This window comes from Brienomyrus brachyistius, chromosome 3, assembly GCF_023856365.1.
Source record: "Brienomyrus brachyistius isolate T26 chromosome 3, BBRACH_0.4, whole genome shotgun sequence".
Lineage (NCBI taxonomy): Eukaryota > Metazoa > Chordata > Actinopteri > Osteoglossiformes > Mormyridae > Brienomyrus > Brienomyrus brachyistius.
In genome coordinates this window covers 23,550,783-23,566,386 of record NC_064535.1, presented here as the reverse complement: position 1 = coordinate 23,566,386, position 15,604 = coordinate 23,550,783, and the positions used below count along the sequence as shown (strand labels likewise).

Genomic DNA, 15,604 nt, shown 5'->3' with positions numbered 1-15,604 from the left:
GTGCTCTGCGAAAACATTAACTATGAGGTTAACTCCAATTTTCTCTTCTTTAATTAAATGCACAAAGTCGTAATGAGGTAACCCACTGTTCCTTGATAGCACTTATTAGCTGAAGAGAACTCGCACTCGCACCGCAATTTAAACCTAAAAATAAAAGTGGAAAATATGTTAATTACTGACATAATTTGAAGCGGCACACTGCTGTCGTCACCTTAATAAAAAGGGGGGGGAGGAAAAAATATTTCGTCTTATTTGGTGGTAAAATCAGCTGTTTAAAAGGGTCATGAAAAGAATATATTAAAAACAGTGTGACTATGACCTTATCCACACCTCTGACAACCAAATAAAGACGCCATTGTGCGGGGGATAGCAGCGCAAGAAGTTAAAGTGACATTCAGGGTAAAATTAGTCCGCCACAATAGATCATTCTGTCACGGACATGTCTTTCAATTACCTATTCTTTTGTATTTACACAATTAAAAGATCACTCGCAAAAAAAAAAAAGAGAGAGAAAAAAGAAAACATATTTGACTAATTATGGCGTCTGGTTTCTCAGAACTTTTCAGATCATTATGTTAAAGGTTTGGCGCGGTGCGATATCCAGTGAGCCTGTCTTACGCCAATAAATACCAACTCCCAGACAATACACATCCTTGTGGAGCCTGACGGAAGCGGAGCCGCACTCCGTACTCTCTGCCTCTGGCACGTGGCGTCTTCCCCAAGTCAAACAAACAGAATTCCTTGGGAAGTTCACCCGTTTACCTAAATACACGCAACTTACCCATAATGCTCACTATTATGACAAAGAACACTTCGGTTTGCAATAGTGAAAACCAAGCCCCTCAAAATAATGCAGGAAATCATAAAAGACCGCAAATTTTTAAAAGAATGGCAAATGTGTAATGTACCTGTGTACGGCAATCCCGGCGAAACTGTGGTTCAATGATCACTTAAGGATTATATGTTTCTTTTAGGAATTAAGTGTAATATTCTCCAAATCATGGGTAGCTCTTGCAGGAATCCTGACCTTCAGCACAATCCAAAATGAGTCAGAGTCAGAAAAATGCTTTTAAAAACTTCTTTTGTCTCTTTTAACTCTCTTTCAAAGAAGGAATAAAATATTTATTTACCATGATTCCTGAATGGAGAGCTTTTGGACAGTTTTACAATCGTTCATGGCTCGGCATTAGATAGTCATAATGTGTAATAAGTGCTCATAAATCAAATTTTAATGTTATACTTTGTGTCTGAATAATACCATAAAAGCACAATATTATCCTTATACTCTGCTTTTTCCAGAAACAACACATTCTCCAACACGAGCGCTGTCCAACAGCAATAAATGTCACATACACACGTAAATATTGCATTTCAACAGATACACACAGACTTCCATTTTAGTGATATATTTACAGGTAAGTCATTTAACAAGATCATCTTCACTTCACTACGGATTACCTTCACTAAAAACAATACTTTTTTCATAATATAAATGACTTGATGCATTTGACAGTGTGATGAAGCTGGCAGGTGGGGTCAGAGGTCAGGAGTCCTGCCCAGGAAGCAGATGGAGGAGGGGAGGCCCAGGCCTGGCTAGGGCTACCATAGATGTAAAGCAGGGCTACCGAATTCCGGTCCTGGAGGGCCAGAATCCAACACCATTTGCAGATTATCCTGCTCAGACACACCATAATCAGCTAGTTACCGGGTTTAGTAGGTGTGTCTGAACTCTGCAGCAAACTCTGTTAAAGGGACCATAGACACTGTCATAGGTCCACCTATCACTAAAGCCGGCCTGCCAACTCCCACACATTTGGCGTGCCACTCGCGCTTGCAGTCTCTCAAGTTCACGCAAATCTTGCACCAAATCTATATTATTCCATTATAAACTTAAACTTAGCTACATCAAAAAGCATTTGGATAATTTGCACAACCCTACAGACTATTTACAAGATAATAAAAGTATTACATACATATAAATGCATGTGCAGACTGGTCTTGAATTTAAAATCTCTTGCCTGCCGGTTGACCAATATTGGCAACCGTGCTAAAGGGGACCATCAGGCACGATTAGGCCACCCCACTGGGCGCTCGGCAGAAGCCAGGCTGCACAGCTGGAGAAAAGCTGACCACCAAATGCACAGAAAGGGAAGACGGCATTCCTTTCACCAGGTCGAATTTCAGGGGCACGAGGGTCACTCGGGCAAAATTGAAGTTGTGAGTTTCTGCTGGAGGACCCCAGGCAGCCAGACCTGATCCAGCGCGTCACTGAGAGGGGGCCGTGAATGTTGCAAGGGCCTAAGAGACGAGCCAGGATGCTCTCACCTGCAGGGGGCGCTGCTTGTCGTTGCTCTTTGGGGACTTCAGGCTGCCGCTCTGCTGCTGGAGAAGCAGATGCCTGGCTGCTTGGAGCGCCTGCGAAGAGAGCAACGGCGGAGAAGTGAGCCGGTGTCCGTAGCAGCAAGCGTGCTCATAGTGGAAACTCAAAACCTGAGTGGAGCTCATTCCCTGGAAAGGGACCCCTACGAGTAAACACTCATCCAAACGAGCATATGCTGTGCAGAGTAATGCTCCACTTCACACCACTCACATACAACAATCGATTTATACATAACACTGCTTCCGTGAAAAGTCAAAAAGTCCACAGAAATCTGATCTAGTGGACGCTCCACTGAGATGCATCTGATCCAGTGTACGCTCCACTGAGATGCATCTGATCCAGTGTACGCTCCACTGAGATGCATCTGATCCAGTGTACGCTCCACTGAGATGCATCTGATCCAGTGTACGCTCCACTGAGATGCATCTGATCCAGTGAACGCTCCACTGAGATGCATCTGATCCAGTGAACGCTCCACTGAGATGCATCTGATCCAGTGTACGCTCCACTGAGATGCATCTGATCCAGTGTACGCTCCACTGAGATGCATCTGATCCAGTGTACGCTCCACTGAGATGCATCTGATCCAGTGTACGCTCCACTGAGATGCATCTGATCCAGTGTACGCTCCACTGAGATGCATCTGATCCAGTGTACGCTCCACTGAGATGCATCTGATCCAGTGTACGCTCCAATGAGATGTATCTGATCCAGTGAACGCTCCACTGAGATGCATCTGATCCAGTGAACGCTCCAATGAGATGTATCTGATCCAGTGAACGCTCCGATGAAATTTATCTGATCCAGTGAATGCTCCACTGAGATGTATCTGATCTAGTAAATGCTTCACTGAAATGCATCTTATCTACTGGACGTTCCACCTAAATGCATCTGATCTAGCGAACACAACACTGAAAACGCTCGCTAAATTACCATTTGCACATTCATAGAATGAATGAATTGTATATATGTATATATATGTATATGTATATATGAATACATATATACTAGGCAGACATATATACAAGCCATAATTAAATGTGACAAACGATCATTAGATCAGATTCAGGACGAAAGTTTCTTTCCCGGGGGAAGGCAAATGTGTTAGCGAGCTGGACCACACCTATAACATCCCAGATGGTCTGTGGCGATGTGACTGGTGGTCATCAATGAAAAAACAGTTATTTAATCAAACAAAATAAGATAGCTGCCACCAAAACAACTACAATAACTGCAGAACGCAGACACATATACACAAAGTTTACTCCAGAATGCCAGCACTATAAGCATATTGTTAAACAGAACATGAACTGCGATTTGAGGAGAAAAACGGAGCCACCCGTCCTGCTCTGGCAGTAATATGCCGAGAGCCTTCCTTGTTTTGGTTTGTCAGGAAGCACGACACAGCTGCGGAGCTCGATCCTGTCTGAGCGGGCGATCAGGCCAACTAACGCACCTCACCACGGAACGGACGATGCAGTCGGACGGGAGAGAGAACTGTCATTTAAAATCGATACCGCATCAGGGACAGGGCTGCAGATGAGGGTGGGGGGGGGTTGGAAAACAGGGATAGAAGAACAAATAAAAAAAAATAAAGGGGAAACACTCACACACACACACACACACACACACACACAAAATCCAAAGATGTGAGAGATCTCTCATCACAGGTACATCAAGCACTCCAGCAAACCGCCTTTCTGGCTCTTAAGGGTTCAGGAAAGTAATGTAAATAAGGCCAACTGCAGTCAGACACAGCTGAAAAAACACGCTCTCTGGCCCAATCCCACAAAATCACAGACACACACGCACACAAAAAAAACAACTTCACTGGTGTTTCTTTGAGACAGAGGCAAACACACACACACACACACATACACACACACACACACTTCAGATAGCGAAAGACTTTTTCCATAAGAATCAAGATTTTTTTTCTCAACTCTCCGGTATCCATGACAACAGTTGCTTTGACAGGTTGCTCATATGACATTACACTGGCAGCTGGTGTGAACAATGTTTGAACTACTACATTGAGATGCTGAGCAAACAGAAAAAAAAAAAAAAAAAGTTGCCACGTCTTAACCCTCGGGGAAAGCAACCAACCCCTGATCAATTATGAAAAGACAGAGCGGGGGCCGGTGCAGACTGGCTCCGAGCGCGCTCTCATCGGCGGCAGACAGACACCGAAAACCAAAGTAAACAAACTGCAGGCAGTGGCACTGTGTCCTAACATTGATTTGTCTCCCCAGGAAAGGATCTGGTAGCGGCATTCAGGACCAGGCCACAACTTCAGGAGCCACTGGGAAGTGTGCGCGTTGGGGGGGGGGGGGGGGGGGGGGAGAAGCCTGCAACCCTTCATCCTCTACCATTTACTCCTCTCTTTTGTCCGGCGGAATGGCTTCAAAAGGCCTTTTCCGACAACAGGCGAGATTACATGCGTGTGATGCTGGGGTGATCCGACAGGCCTCTCCGCCAGCACTGGGGGGGGGGGGGGGTGAAGATTTTCGTCACCCCAGATTTCCATCTGCCACAAGGTCAAATAGCTGAGAATGGCGGACGGCTGGGGGGGGGGGGGGGGGTGGGGGGGGGTAGGTGAGTCGCTTCTTAAACCTTAGTCAAAATATTCATGTCTCTGGAAAAGAATGAAATTAAGAGCACATTAATGGGAAGTGAATCCGGGCCACTCGGAATCTCGCCCCCACCCGTTTCAATTTATTTCCTGAGTACTCAAAACATGCCACTAATACGTCTGACGGGGATGTAAATTGAAGTAATTTCAAAACTACCCAAGCGTGCCGCGTCATTTTGCGGAGATGGCATGGCTGCCACCCAGGAGCGACCCCGTTAATGGGCGCGGCTGGCAGGAGGGCAATTTGCTCTCCTGGCCAGTTTCGATGGCAAATTGCATCCCACCCGCCACCCCCCGGCCTGAAGAACTGGCAGCATTGAGGTGCGTCGCTTGAAGACCGCTGGACGGCAGGATGTGGGAGAACGGGGTGGAGCTGAGAGGTACAGCAAGCTTCAGCTGTTTGGGATTAATCGCGTGGTGGGCAACTTCAACAACGACGGATTTCAACAACTCCCTTCAACCTACAAAAAGATAAAAATAAACTGTGGATGCTCTTGTTAACGCCCGTCCTCCCAGCCTCACCTATTAATGCTGCCGTCGGACTGCAGAACTGCAAGCGCGTGCAGTGCGAGGCATACAGGCACACATCCCTACGAGCCAGAGACGACCAATCACATTCCCCCGGCGTAATTAGGGCCGCCTGGAACAGCGGGGGCAGTGAGCCAGGAGGATAACGCCGCCCGCCCCGCCTGCCTGCCTCGGCACCGCCGGTCCCAAAAAGACCCATTCCCTGGGCGAGGCATCTAAAGACTCGAGCAGTGGGGTATGGAAAGTTCCAGTCTTCCACGGCACAGCTGTCTAGAGGCTCTTAAAGAGTTGAGACAAGAAAATGACGCAACACCCAGAAAAGAACAGGCAACATAGTCTATAAGGGTCGTCACGACTGCGGAGCTCGGAGGACAATGCATACAGCAGCGGCTCGGTGGGCACGCGGGAGCTGAGAGCACGGATTAGATGCCATCCTGAAACGGCACCCTGTTTTACGCCAAACGGACCTCCTCCGGAACTTCTCTGCAGGGCCGTGGACAGTGAGGTACGACATCACCAGCCCAGTCAGACGTGTATCTGACGTTGATAACCATCAAGGAGGGGAAACACCAGGCTAGGCTCGGAACCGGGGCAGACAGAACCCCAATGAATCCCGGTGATTGATTTCAGATAGTAGGGGTGCGGAGGAATATGATACCAGCGGCTGGCACATGAAACGGGACAGAAACAGGAATGTTTACACAACCCCCCCCCCCCACCCACACAACCAACCCCAGGAACATTAACAGCAATTCAGACAACAGCCTCAACTTTCAGAAAACAGCTTTCCGAGGCCCGTGCGGGGTCAGGACCGCCCCGCACCAAAACTCCAGCATCTGGTCCCGAAGTGAAAGAGAACCTGCTAAAGAGAAGAAGGAGCAGATTCTCTCGCAGCTTAATTGCATTTGCCCGTCTCTCCCCCCACCCCCCCCGGCCCCAAAAAAGGGATGGGTCTGAATTTGGAAAGCTGTGTGCAAACACGAACCATGCACATGACAGCAAGATGAGAAGAGCAGAGACCCGGCTGTGTTCGACGGCTCGGTAGGAGGAGACGTGTCGTCCTGAGGCTCATTACGGAGGCGAGGGCCTGTGCGCTAATCCCCCTTCCCCTAATGAGAGCATTAACACGCTATTAAAGCACAATCACTGTACATTACACGACAGAACCGGACCGCCACACCGACCAGACATTAATGGACCTGGCAATACTGTGACACCTCTCATGGCCCAAGAGCGTAATGCACCGTGTTCATTTCCATGTGGGGTAATTACTTCACGGGGGGGGGGATGTTTAGGATAAAACATACTCATAATTTTCATATTATTACACTTATTATATTTGAAAGCATTCCTGATGCTTACTGTTCAAGCAACATGTAGCTTACATCTATTCATAAAGAAAAGTGGCAGCTCAGGTTAATTCTGCTGCTGATGGACCCCCCCCCACCCCCCGCCAAGGCTGCTGGGCCTAAACATTTCAAGCTGCCCAACAACCAAGCCCATGCCTCTTGGTGGTTCAGGATGTTTAGAAGCCAACAGGTAGGCAGGAGCGAGAAACACCTCTCTACTTATATCGGGGACATACTTCCGTGCCAGTGATAACACAGCATGGGTCATCACAAACCTTAATACAATAATAATAAAGAGAAGTCCACTTTCTGCAAAAGCTTTCGGGAATGCAGGCTACATACTTCCTGAAAGAGTTGTCCGGGCCAATTCATCACCGAAAAAATTAAATTAAATGAAACATCCCTTCGAAACACCTTAAGAAAACAATTAACCACAGCCGGGCCAAGAATCACAGTGGTCGGACCCGAACGGAAACGGCGGAGGAGAACTCCACAGTGGAAAATCGCTGCCTTTGTCGGGTCGGACAGGCAGGCAGCAGAGACCCGAGGCATCTGCGCTCACCGGCAGAACCTCTTAAGCTGCCTGGGGAACAAAAAATAAATAAAAATAAGAAAGTAGGCGGAGCGATTAGCATCTCTATTTATAACTCGATAAATCAACAGGGCCCACAGCACGGCCGGGCACCGGCAAGGATCCCTGCCTGGGGTGGGGGGCAGCCGGGAGGAACAATGGGCTTCTGTGGGCCCCCGCCGTCTGGTGGCGCGACCCGGCGCTGCAGAGCCGACCGGCTCGCATTGTTTATTGATTTTCTAGATTAAGAATCCCAGCGAGGGGATTGTAACAGACAACCATAAAATTATTTTTGGTGTGCTTATTTGCCTTTGCCTTGCATCTGTTTGGCCTGTTCCTGTAGACAATTACGCCTGCCAGCCCAGACTCAGGTGCTAATAATGAAGGACAAATAGAATCATATGTGTAAACTTCCCCTTCTGATGAAAATTTATATTAACTTTCCGACACTGTAAACAGAACAGCATAGCCCAACCTCCCTGATGAATTGGTGATGAATTCAGTCATTTATATCCCAGGAATGTGTGGCGGTGCAGGAGGGAAGGCAGCTGGGGCGTATTGTGTAACCGGTCCGCTCTTCCCGCGTGGGGGAGAACAACACGAGGCTGTTTAGCTCGCCACTAAGAGGGTGCAAATCGCCGCTGTACCGGGCCCCGCGAGGAGGGCCACGGGTGGCGGAAACAGAGAAGGAAAAGGGGCCCTTACCGCCATCCGCTGCCACCTCGACCTTCACCAAAGCTGTAGGGAAAACGCCCCCCCCCCCCCATTTCAGTATAACAGGGTCTTTGTGTTAGATCACCAAGCATGAAGCAAGCTAGGCAGCAACAAAACAGGAAAAGAAAAGCAGGGAGCGATAAGTCACAATAAAACATTAAAGCGTTTGCATTGTACACCGTTTCGGAGCCAGACGTTCGCACGTCTCGCAGGGCCACGAGTCCCTAACCTGTGTCCCACATTCCCTGTGATGAAATCCACCAGGTATCACTGGGTCTACGCGGCTGATTCGGGAGGAGGAAGGAGGGTTCGGTCTTTTTGGTCTAAATCTAGCTAAAATCTCACTGAAGCTCTGAAAGTCAGTCTTTCCGTCTTAGTTCACAGATGACCTGAAGCATGTTGCTTTCCCGCCTTGGATTCCAGGCTGCATGCATCAGTGTGCCCAGCTAGCAGGCGCTACTTCCCATTGAGTCCATGCACTATCACGAACGGGGGCGTAGCTAAGAATTCTGGGGGCATGAAATGTGCACGAAACCACAACTTGACTCGCCAACCAATCTTATGTATTCTAGGGCTCTTGTGAGGTTGCTGGACCCCCCAAATATGCAAGGGTGCCCCCGGCCCGCCGGTGCTCCTGGTCACACAACATTAAAAAAATCTATCAACCCTGCACCCGCTGCATTTCCTAAACATGCTTTTTACGCGTTTATCTGGAGATATTTACATCTCTGCACAGACGTGCTTTGTGAGCCGTGCTCTTGCAAGCACATAAAATGTCTTCAATTCAAAATTTGTCTCTGAGACTTTATGTCTGTGACGATCTCAAAAGGACAGAAAAACAAGCCAAATTAACGTGACTCTATGGCAAGAGGCAGTGTTCTGGCTTATGGCGAGTCTGCGGTGCGTTTGAGACGGCTAATCCACAACATGCCAGACTGGGCAGCTGTCGGATGAAGTTGTTCTCCACAGTACACCGTTCGTGTCCGCCTTTGTTGACAAGCACTCATTAGGAGAGTATGAGACCAAAGAGCATAGCCAGAGGCAAAGGGGGAACCTCCACACGGAGCTCAGGAACTGAGAAGCTCTCAAAACAAAGAAGGGAAGGCGGGGGATGGCATCAACGCGTGAGAGAACCGCAGGAACACCTGGATCCGGACGGGTACAGAAAAACCGGTGGCCAGAGAAACGGCATTGTGAGGAAATAATCAGCACTGTGGCATTATGGGTATGAGTGCGCCTGCACGGCGACTTGCAGCCTTGTTATGGCCAAAGCAGCAGACTTGTGAGGAGTTCAGAGGAGGTCCCAGGGGGAACTTGCTCCTCGTCCCCTTGCTCCTGCTTGCCATGTTGGACCAGAATCGCCGCGGCTGGGTTTTCAGGTGCGGTAATCAGTGAGCGGCCAAAGCGTGCGTCCAGATGAAAGCATCCGGGGGCGGATAAATAATTCAGCAAACGCGCCCCCCCCCCGCCCCCCCCGCCGCAGAGCTGGGCTGCCTTCCACGCCCGTCTCCCCCCACGATGGTCAGCCACAAACCCAGGCATCGCAGCTACTGCTTGCTTGCTCCCCGCGCCACATGCGCCCAGTGCCTGTGCACGCTCAGCACTGCCTGCCTGCCCGTCTGTCTGTCTCTCCAAGGTGCGGGGGGTGGCAGCAGAGAGATACGGTTACCAAAGGGGTCAATAGAATGCCGCTCCCGGCTTTGGGAATTACAGATTACACTGAACTCTAATTACCTCACAGGCATCCGCATGGAAAACCACACCGCCCACTTTATTTATTTATTTTCGCCGGGCGGCAGAAGGTTCCGGTAATTTTCCCTTTGTGTCCATCTACCTGCGGGCGGGCGGGCGGCCCACGTTTACAGAGCGGGAGCCGGCAGTACATGGGCACGTGGTGGCAACGGGTGGCAGCGGGTTGTGGGCAAGAGCGACGTCACAGTTTCATCAGAGATGCGTTTCTCAGGAAGCAATAACTGTATAAAAAAATATACGACTCCGGTGCCCCTAAAATTATTGCCGCGGGACCACAAATGTGGAAGATAAAGGGGGGACTTCACAACGTACAATAAAACAGGCTTCATACAGTTTGTGTGGCCACCAAACAGAAACGTAATATAGAAAATCAACAACGGCAAGTTCCTGCCTGTACCTCGGAATCCGGCCTCCATTTTCGGAGCCGTTCTGCCGCGCCAGCTGTGTTCTCGCATCTTTCCGGCCGACCTCCCGGTTACTCAAAAGAACCCGGCGACTTAATGGGTGGCACCTCTGCACCGGTCGAGGCGATGCATCTCGGCCGCAGCCTGGCGGCATTGCGCGCACCACTCTGCCCGACACGATCCACGATCCATTTTATCTAGGAGTCGTCCGGTGAACATTCCAATTACGGCGCGCACCTGACCTTTTAGTAAGCTGCGGGAGGTACACTTATCTTCCCGTTCCCCGGCACGCCGCATCTATCAATCAATGCTCTTCCCTGCGATTTAACCGGCGGCGAGAGGCAGCTTCCCGAGGCAGCGGACTGCGACGCGGCCTCGCCGGCCGCCGGGTTTTTGATTAGCGGGGGGGCTGCGCGCAGCTCAGGTGCGGAACGAGATGGGCCGAGGGCCTGACAAAGGCGCGTCAAAGGAAACGGGTGGGAAAAAAAGCACACGCACGGAAACGCATGCAGGACTTATCCGCATCACGCTCAGCGACGTGTGACTCCAGAGCAGTGACCGAGGCGCAGCCTTAGTCTGCATATCGCATCAAATCAAGAATGCTAATTCCAGGCGGGGGCCCCTTTCTCAATTTCATGCTGGAGCCTCGCAAGTTAGTGGCGGTAATTCCGTCTAACGAGAAAATTTATGGCCGTGTGACTCGCTGGTCGCGCTCGGCCTGTCGGAGCAGGTGATGTTTTTCACACTTTTTCCCGCTGTAGCTGCTGGAGGAGCAGCACGGACCCTCAGAAGAACCCACATCACCCTGGAGTTTGATACCTAAATAACACCTAAATATGGCGGCTACAATTACCACAACCCTATTCTGTAAACTCCGTGCCATTAGGACTCGTCCTGGCAGTATAATGGATCCTATTTGCCGCACTCCGTGGAACCAAGGCTGGAATCCTCTGCGTGAAGGACAAAGGAGAAGGAAGCCTTTCCAGTTTAATTTAACAGTCATTGAAATAAATGTATGATTATTGGTAAACTGGTCAACTTCACTGCCTTACAAGGTAACGGCAAAGAGCAAAGCAAACAACAAAAAAAAATCAAAAGGAAGCAAAATGAAAATTCTCAAGACAGCAGCACTGAGAAATAATCTCAATAACCCTTTATTTGTATGTTTGCTTTAAAAAAAACGAATGCAATACATTCCCCCGAATTCTCTTTTTATTTTACCATTTCATTTCAGCATTTCATTCTCACAGCATCTCATTATGGAAAGAGGCTGGATATATCAAATATTTGATAACTCTTGGATCATTTACCGAGCGACGTTATCTTGGATCCAGGATGGCGAAACTCCGGAACGCAAACAGTAAGGGTGATACAAACATTGTAAGATCACAATCGGCTTTTTCCTTATTGGTGGTGGGGGGGGGGAATTAAAATAACTCATTACACTAACTTGGACATTTAAAGACTCACAGACGAAAGCAAAATGTGGCCCAACCCTCTGGGCTCAATCTAATGAGAGGTGACATGCTCTTTCTCAGTGTGTAACACCTGTCTTCCCACTCTGAAGGCCCATTTCTGCATTTTACGAGACACTGACACAGCAGGACACCTAAGGGAGAGTAACGAATGCACCCCCCCCCCCCCCCCCCCCCACACGCGCCCCAAGCCTACCCACACCCTGCACTCACAGCTGGCGGTCTTACGGTGCGGCTGGTAGGTCTGGTGGGCTTCCCTTCCCAAGCCCATGCCGGGCTGCGTGCAGCCGCCTGGAGACAGACGATGAAGATGTCCGCCTTGGGATGACAGCGCCGGAAAACGGGACGGGAGTCTCGGGTCCAATCTGAGGCCGGCCTGAGTGCGCCGGAAGATGTCAGGGAGTCCTCATCAGAGGCTGCCCCGCATTAAGTGACATCTAGCCTTCAAAAAGCCCCTCGTGTATTTAGCGGTGAAACCAGCTTATTTACTGGGCTCGCTAAAGCCCACAGAAGCTGCCAGTGGCTGTGTCCCCCCCCCCCACCTAAATATTCAGCGGCTGAGAAGCAGCAGGAGGAGAGCTCGGCGCCCGTAGGCCGGACCGTAATGGACCTGTTTTGGTGTGGATTTGGTATTCATGTGGAAAGCTGTCAGGAAGCTTCCTCACCAGGGCGTACTGAGCAGGCGAGCGAAAAAGGAGAAGTAAAAGGAAATCGCTACTTAGAAACGGCCAGCTTCAAACAGTATTGCAGCACTCCTCCTTCATTACATGTTTTTGCCGAGAACTGCATCTCAAATGCACGTTTTTACTGCACATTACATTTCGTTCACATTCCATAATTACACCCAGGAAATAAAACGGTGTGACTCCCCCCTCCCCCCCAGGAAAAAAGGATGAGTCTCCCCGCGAAGCTCAGTGTTTCCGTTTAATCCGCTGATCAGGATCATCAAGACAGAAGCAGACCTGTATAGATGGAGAGATTAGCGGTTTCCCACCGCGATAGTCACCGGTCCACAACCTATCCCCCTCTAATCTTGCAGCGCGATCGATCGACAACCGGTGGGGCGAAGGCGTCGCCAGCCGGGAGATCTGAGTGCACCGAGGTTTCCCAGAAAATACAGCCGAGGCTCGCTTTGGCACGGACGACGGAGAAGCGCGGTATTAGGGAAACGCATGGTGGTTGAATAACTGCTCCAGGGTTGTGCTTTTAGCCGTTTTTAAATCTCTTTGCTTTCAGTCACCCGTCCACTCCACAGCGACACGAGAAGCTCCTTTCCACCAAAGCGTAGCTATAGGAACGAGGCTTAGCACCAGCTTTGCGATTAGCGGCGGATCCGTCTCAAATAACGAACAGGCAAACAAAACGTAAACATATAAATCCTCGTCACTCTGCCCTGACGGGTGGGACGGGGAATCTGGGCGGGGGCCGAGAGAGGGACGTCGACGGGTGAGCATCTGGCCATGGAAGATTTTATACAATTTGGCCATGTTGAGCCCGGACGCGGGGCCCTCCCCCCAAAAATGGCGCCCCTCTCCGCTCAGCCGGCTGCGGGTAATTGTCTCCGGAGCCGGACCAGCAGTCCCATCTAAAACAAACAGGCGACCACAAGGCGCTTTACAAGTCAGCGGGCGGCTTATTAAGTCCACCAAATGCCACGCGGTCAGGGGAGTGTGAGAAGCCAGTGGCTCGTTGACAGCTGCGGCGAAAGGCGTGACCCTGCACACGTGTGATTGTATGATCCGATGCATACATGTGTGTGCATGCACATATATACTTCAGTGCATACATGCGATACATAACTTGTAAAGATACATAAAAAATAATTCAATCCTTCACATATCCATGCCCAGCAGGTAGAAAATGTCATATAGAGCATATAAGGTGGAATTTACATGCTGGCCTGCACTTGCGTTGCAGTAATCAATCACTCCTTAAATGAAATGCAGCTTACTGTCAGGATTTTTATCAGGGGGTCACATCATAATCAAACTGACAAAGGCCACCCCTTGAGAACCGCGGGGGGGCACACGCATGTGTACGTGGGGGGTGGAGGTTGAGAGAGGGCAGACAGCGGCTGGGGGAGGGGAGGGGGGTTAGAGAGTGGTACTGGGGTTATGGCTTTATAGACAAGTACCTTTATGGGTTCCGATCCATCTGATAAAATAATTACTCCTGTTAGAGCCACAAATTACACACTGCACACACTGCAGCCATTAGCTCCGTCATCTTAAGTGACCACCATTCGGGGCCCGAGTCAAATGCTCTGTCCACTTGACACTGATGAGGACCCGGACGGCACGCCGCCGAGGATTATGGGTATACAATTTCCAATACATACACATGCTCCTATTTCTACCGCTGCTCAGGCTACTGTAAAAATGATGAATATGCGTCTAACTGTATGGCCAGTTCTAAATAACCGCCTTTGGCTCAAAAACAATAAGAGACAACGGGCTGCTCCCAGAGAGTGATCGCAGGTGACACGTTAGCCTAGGCTGGACCACCCACGGCTAAAAGGACCCCTCCGCATTCCCACGTACCTTAGCATAGCTCGGCAAAATGATGCCGCTACACGGCATAAGCGTAGCTGAGAGCCGCGGAACGTTCCGGATTTTACTCCCTGTTGCCTTACGCAGCACCGTGATTCGACTTTGTGATCAGCAGCGGCAGGCTAATCGTCAGGCGTCTTTGGAAATTACCTAGCCAGATTTAAGAGAATCACAGACGCGTGACAACATCTTATTCCCCCCCCCACGCGCCTAAGTTTAGGATCCCCCCCCTTTTAAGCAGTGCAAAAATAAACAAGAGGACACACAGGGTGGCAAACGAAGGCGCCTATTTCGCTTGCTGCCGCGTTACTATTATTCACGGGTTAGGCAGGGAAAAAACACGACGACTAGACATGCTTGTTAAATTCAACAGCACTCCAAAGCCGCCTTCCGGAAAATCCTGCCTCTCAGTTGTCAGCTTAGGAGGACAGCCGGCGCTGGCGCGCACAGCGCACGGGATTTCCGAGGCGGCCGGCAAAAGGAGGAAAAAAACAAAAAAACAAAAAGGAGGGCTGTAGTGTAGTCACAGCTCAGTTGGGCCTCATGGCCTACCTGTCGGGAAGGAGGAGGAGGCGGGGCGGGGGGTTGGCAGGAAGACGGACCCTCTGATGTGGTGCAGGTGTTGTCAAGAGCGATGACCGAATCGCGAGATGCCACAACACAGCCGTGCAAGGAACAAAGCGGCGACAAGGTGAGGTGCGAGGTGCCTGGGCCTTATCACAACCGTGTGCCGCACGCACGGAAGGCACAAGGAGGTCAGCAGGCGTCAGCTGCTAAAACATCTGACGTGGCTTCCATTCAGCGGAATGCACTCACCCCTGATTACACCCCCTCTGTATTCCCTTATTTTGCGGGGAGACACCAATCAGATGTTCAGAGTTTTAAACACATTCTACAAAATTCGCTGGTTCTGAATTCCAAAATCGGAATCCCCTGCTCCTGAGCTCCACATTCTACAAAACTTCACCTTCTACATTGCACAGAATTTTATTGTTCTTAATTTCCAAATTCTAAATTCTATCCCGCTGTATTGTAAATTTACAGGTTCGACTCAAAAAAATTCAGATTCAGAATTTCAAATTCTTAATTCTGTAGGTTTACAGTCACAGATTTGCAGTGTGTAAAAAAAAATTAAAAAATCTAGCTCTGAAATTGCGCCTTTTGATTTTCTATCCTTCAGGCTGCATTGCTAGAGCCCCAGCGCAGATTAACACTGGACCAGGTGAGTATCAGAGTGATATTCTGTTACC

The 15,604-nt window shown here is 49.7% G+C and overlaps 1 protein-coding gene across 10 annotated transcripts in view; it reads right to left on the bottom strand.

Annotated features, from left to right (window-relative positions):
• LOC125738201 (forkhead box protein P2-like) overlaps positions 1-15,604 on the bottom strand; it is a 117,307-nt gene that overhangs the window by 42,456 nt on the left and 59,247 nt on the right. For all 10 annotated transcript variants that reach the window (XM_049006900.1, XM_049006902.1, XM_049006903.1 and 7 more), the window contains one exon: positions 2,326-2,415. In XM_049006900.1, the coding sequence (XP_048862857.1) occupies positions 2,326-2,415 (90 nt within the window). The remainder of the gene's footprint in view (positions 1-2,325; positions 2,416-15,604) is intronic.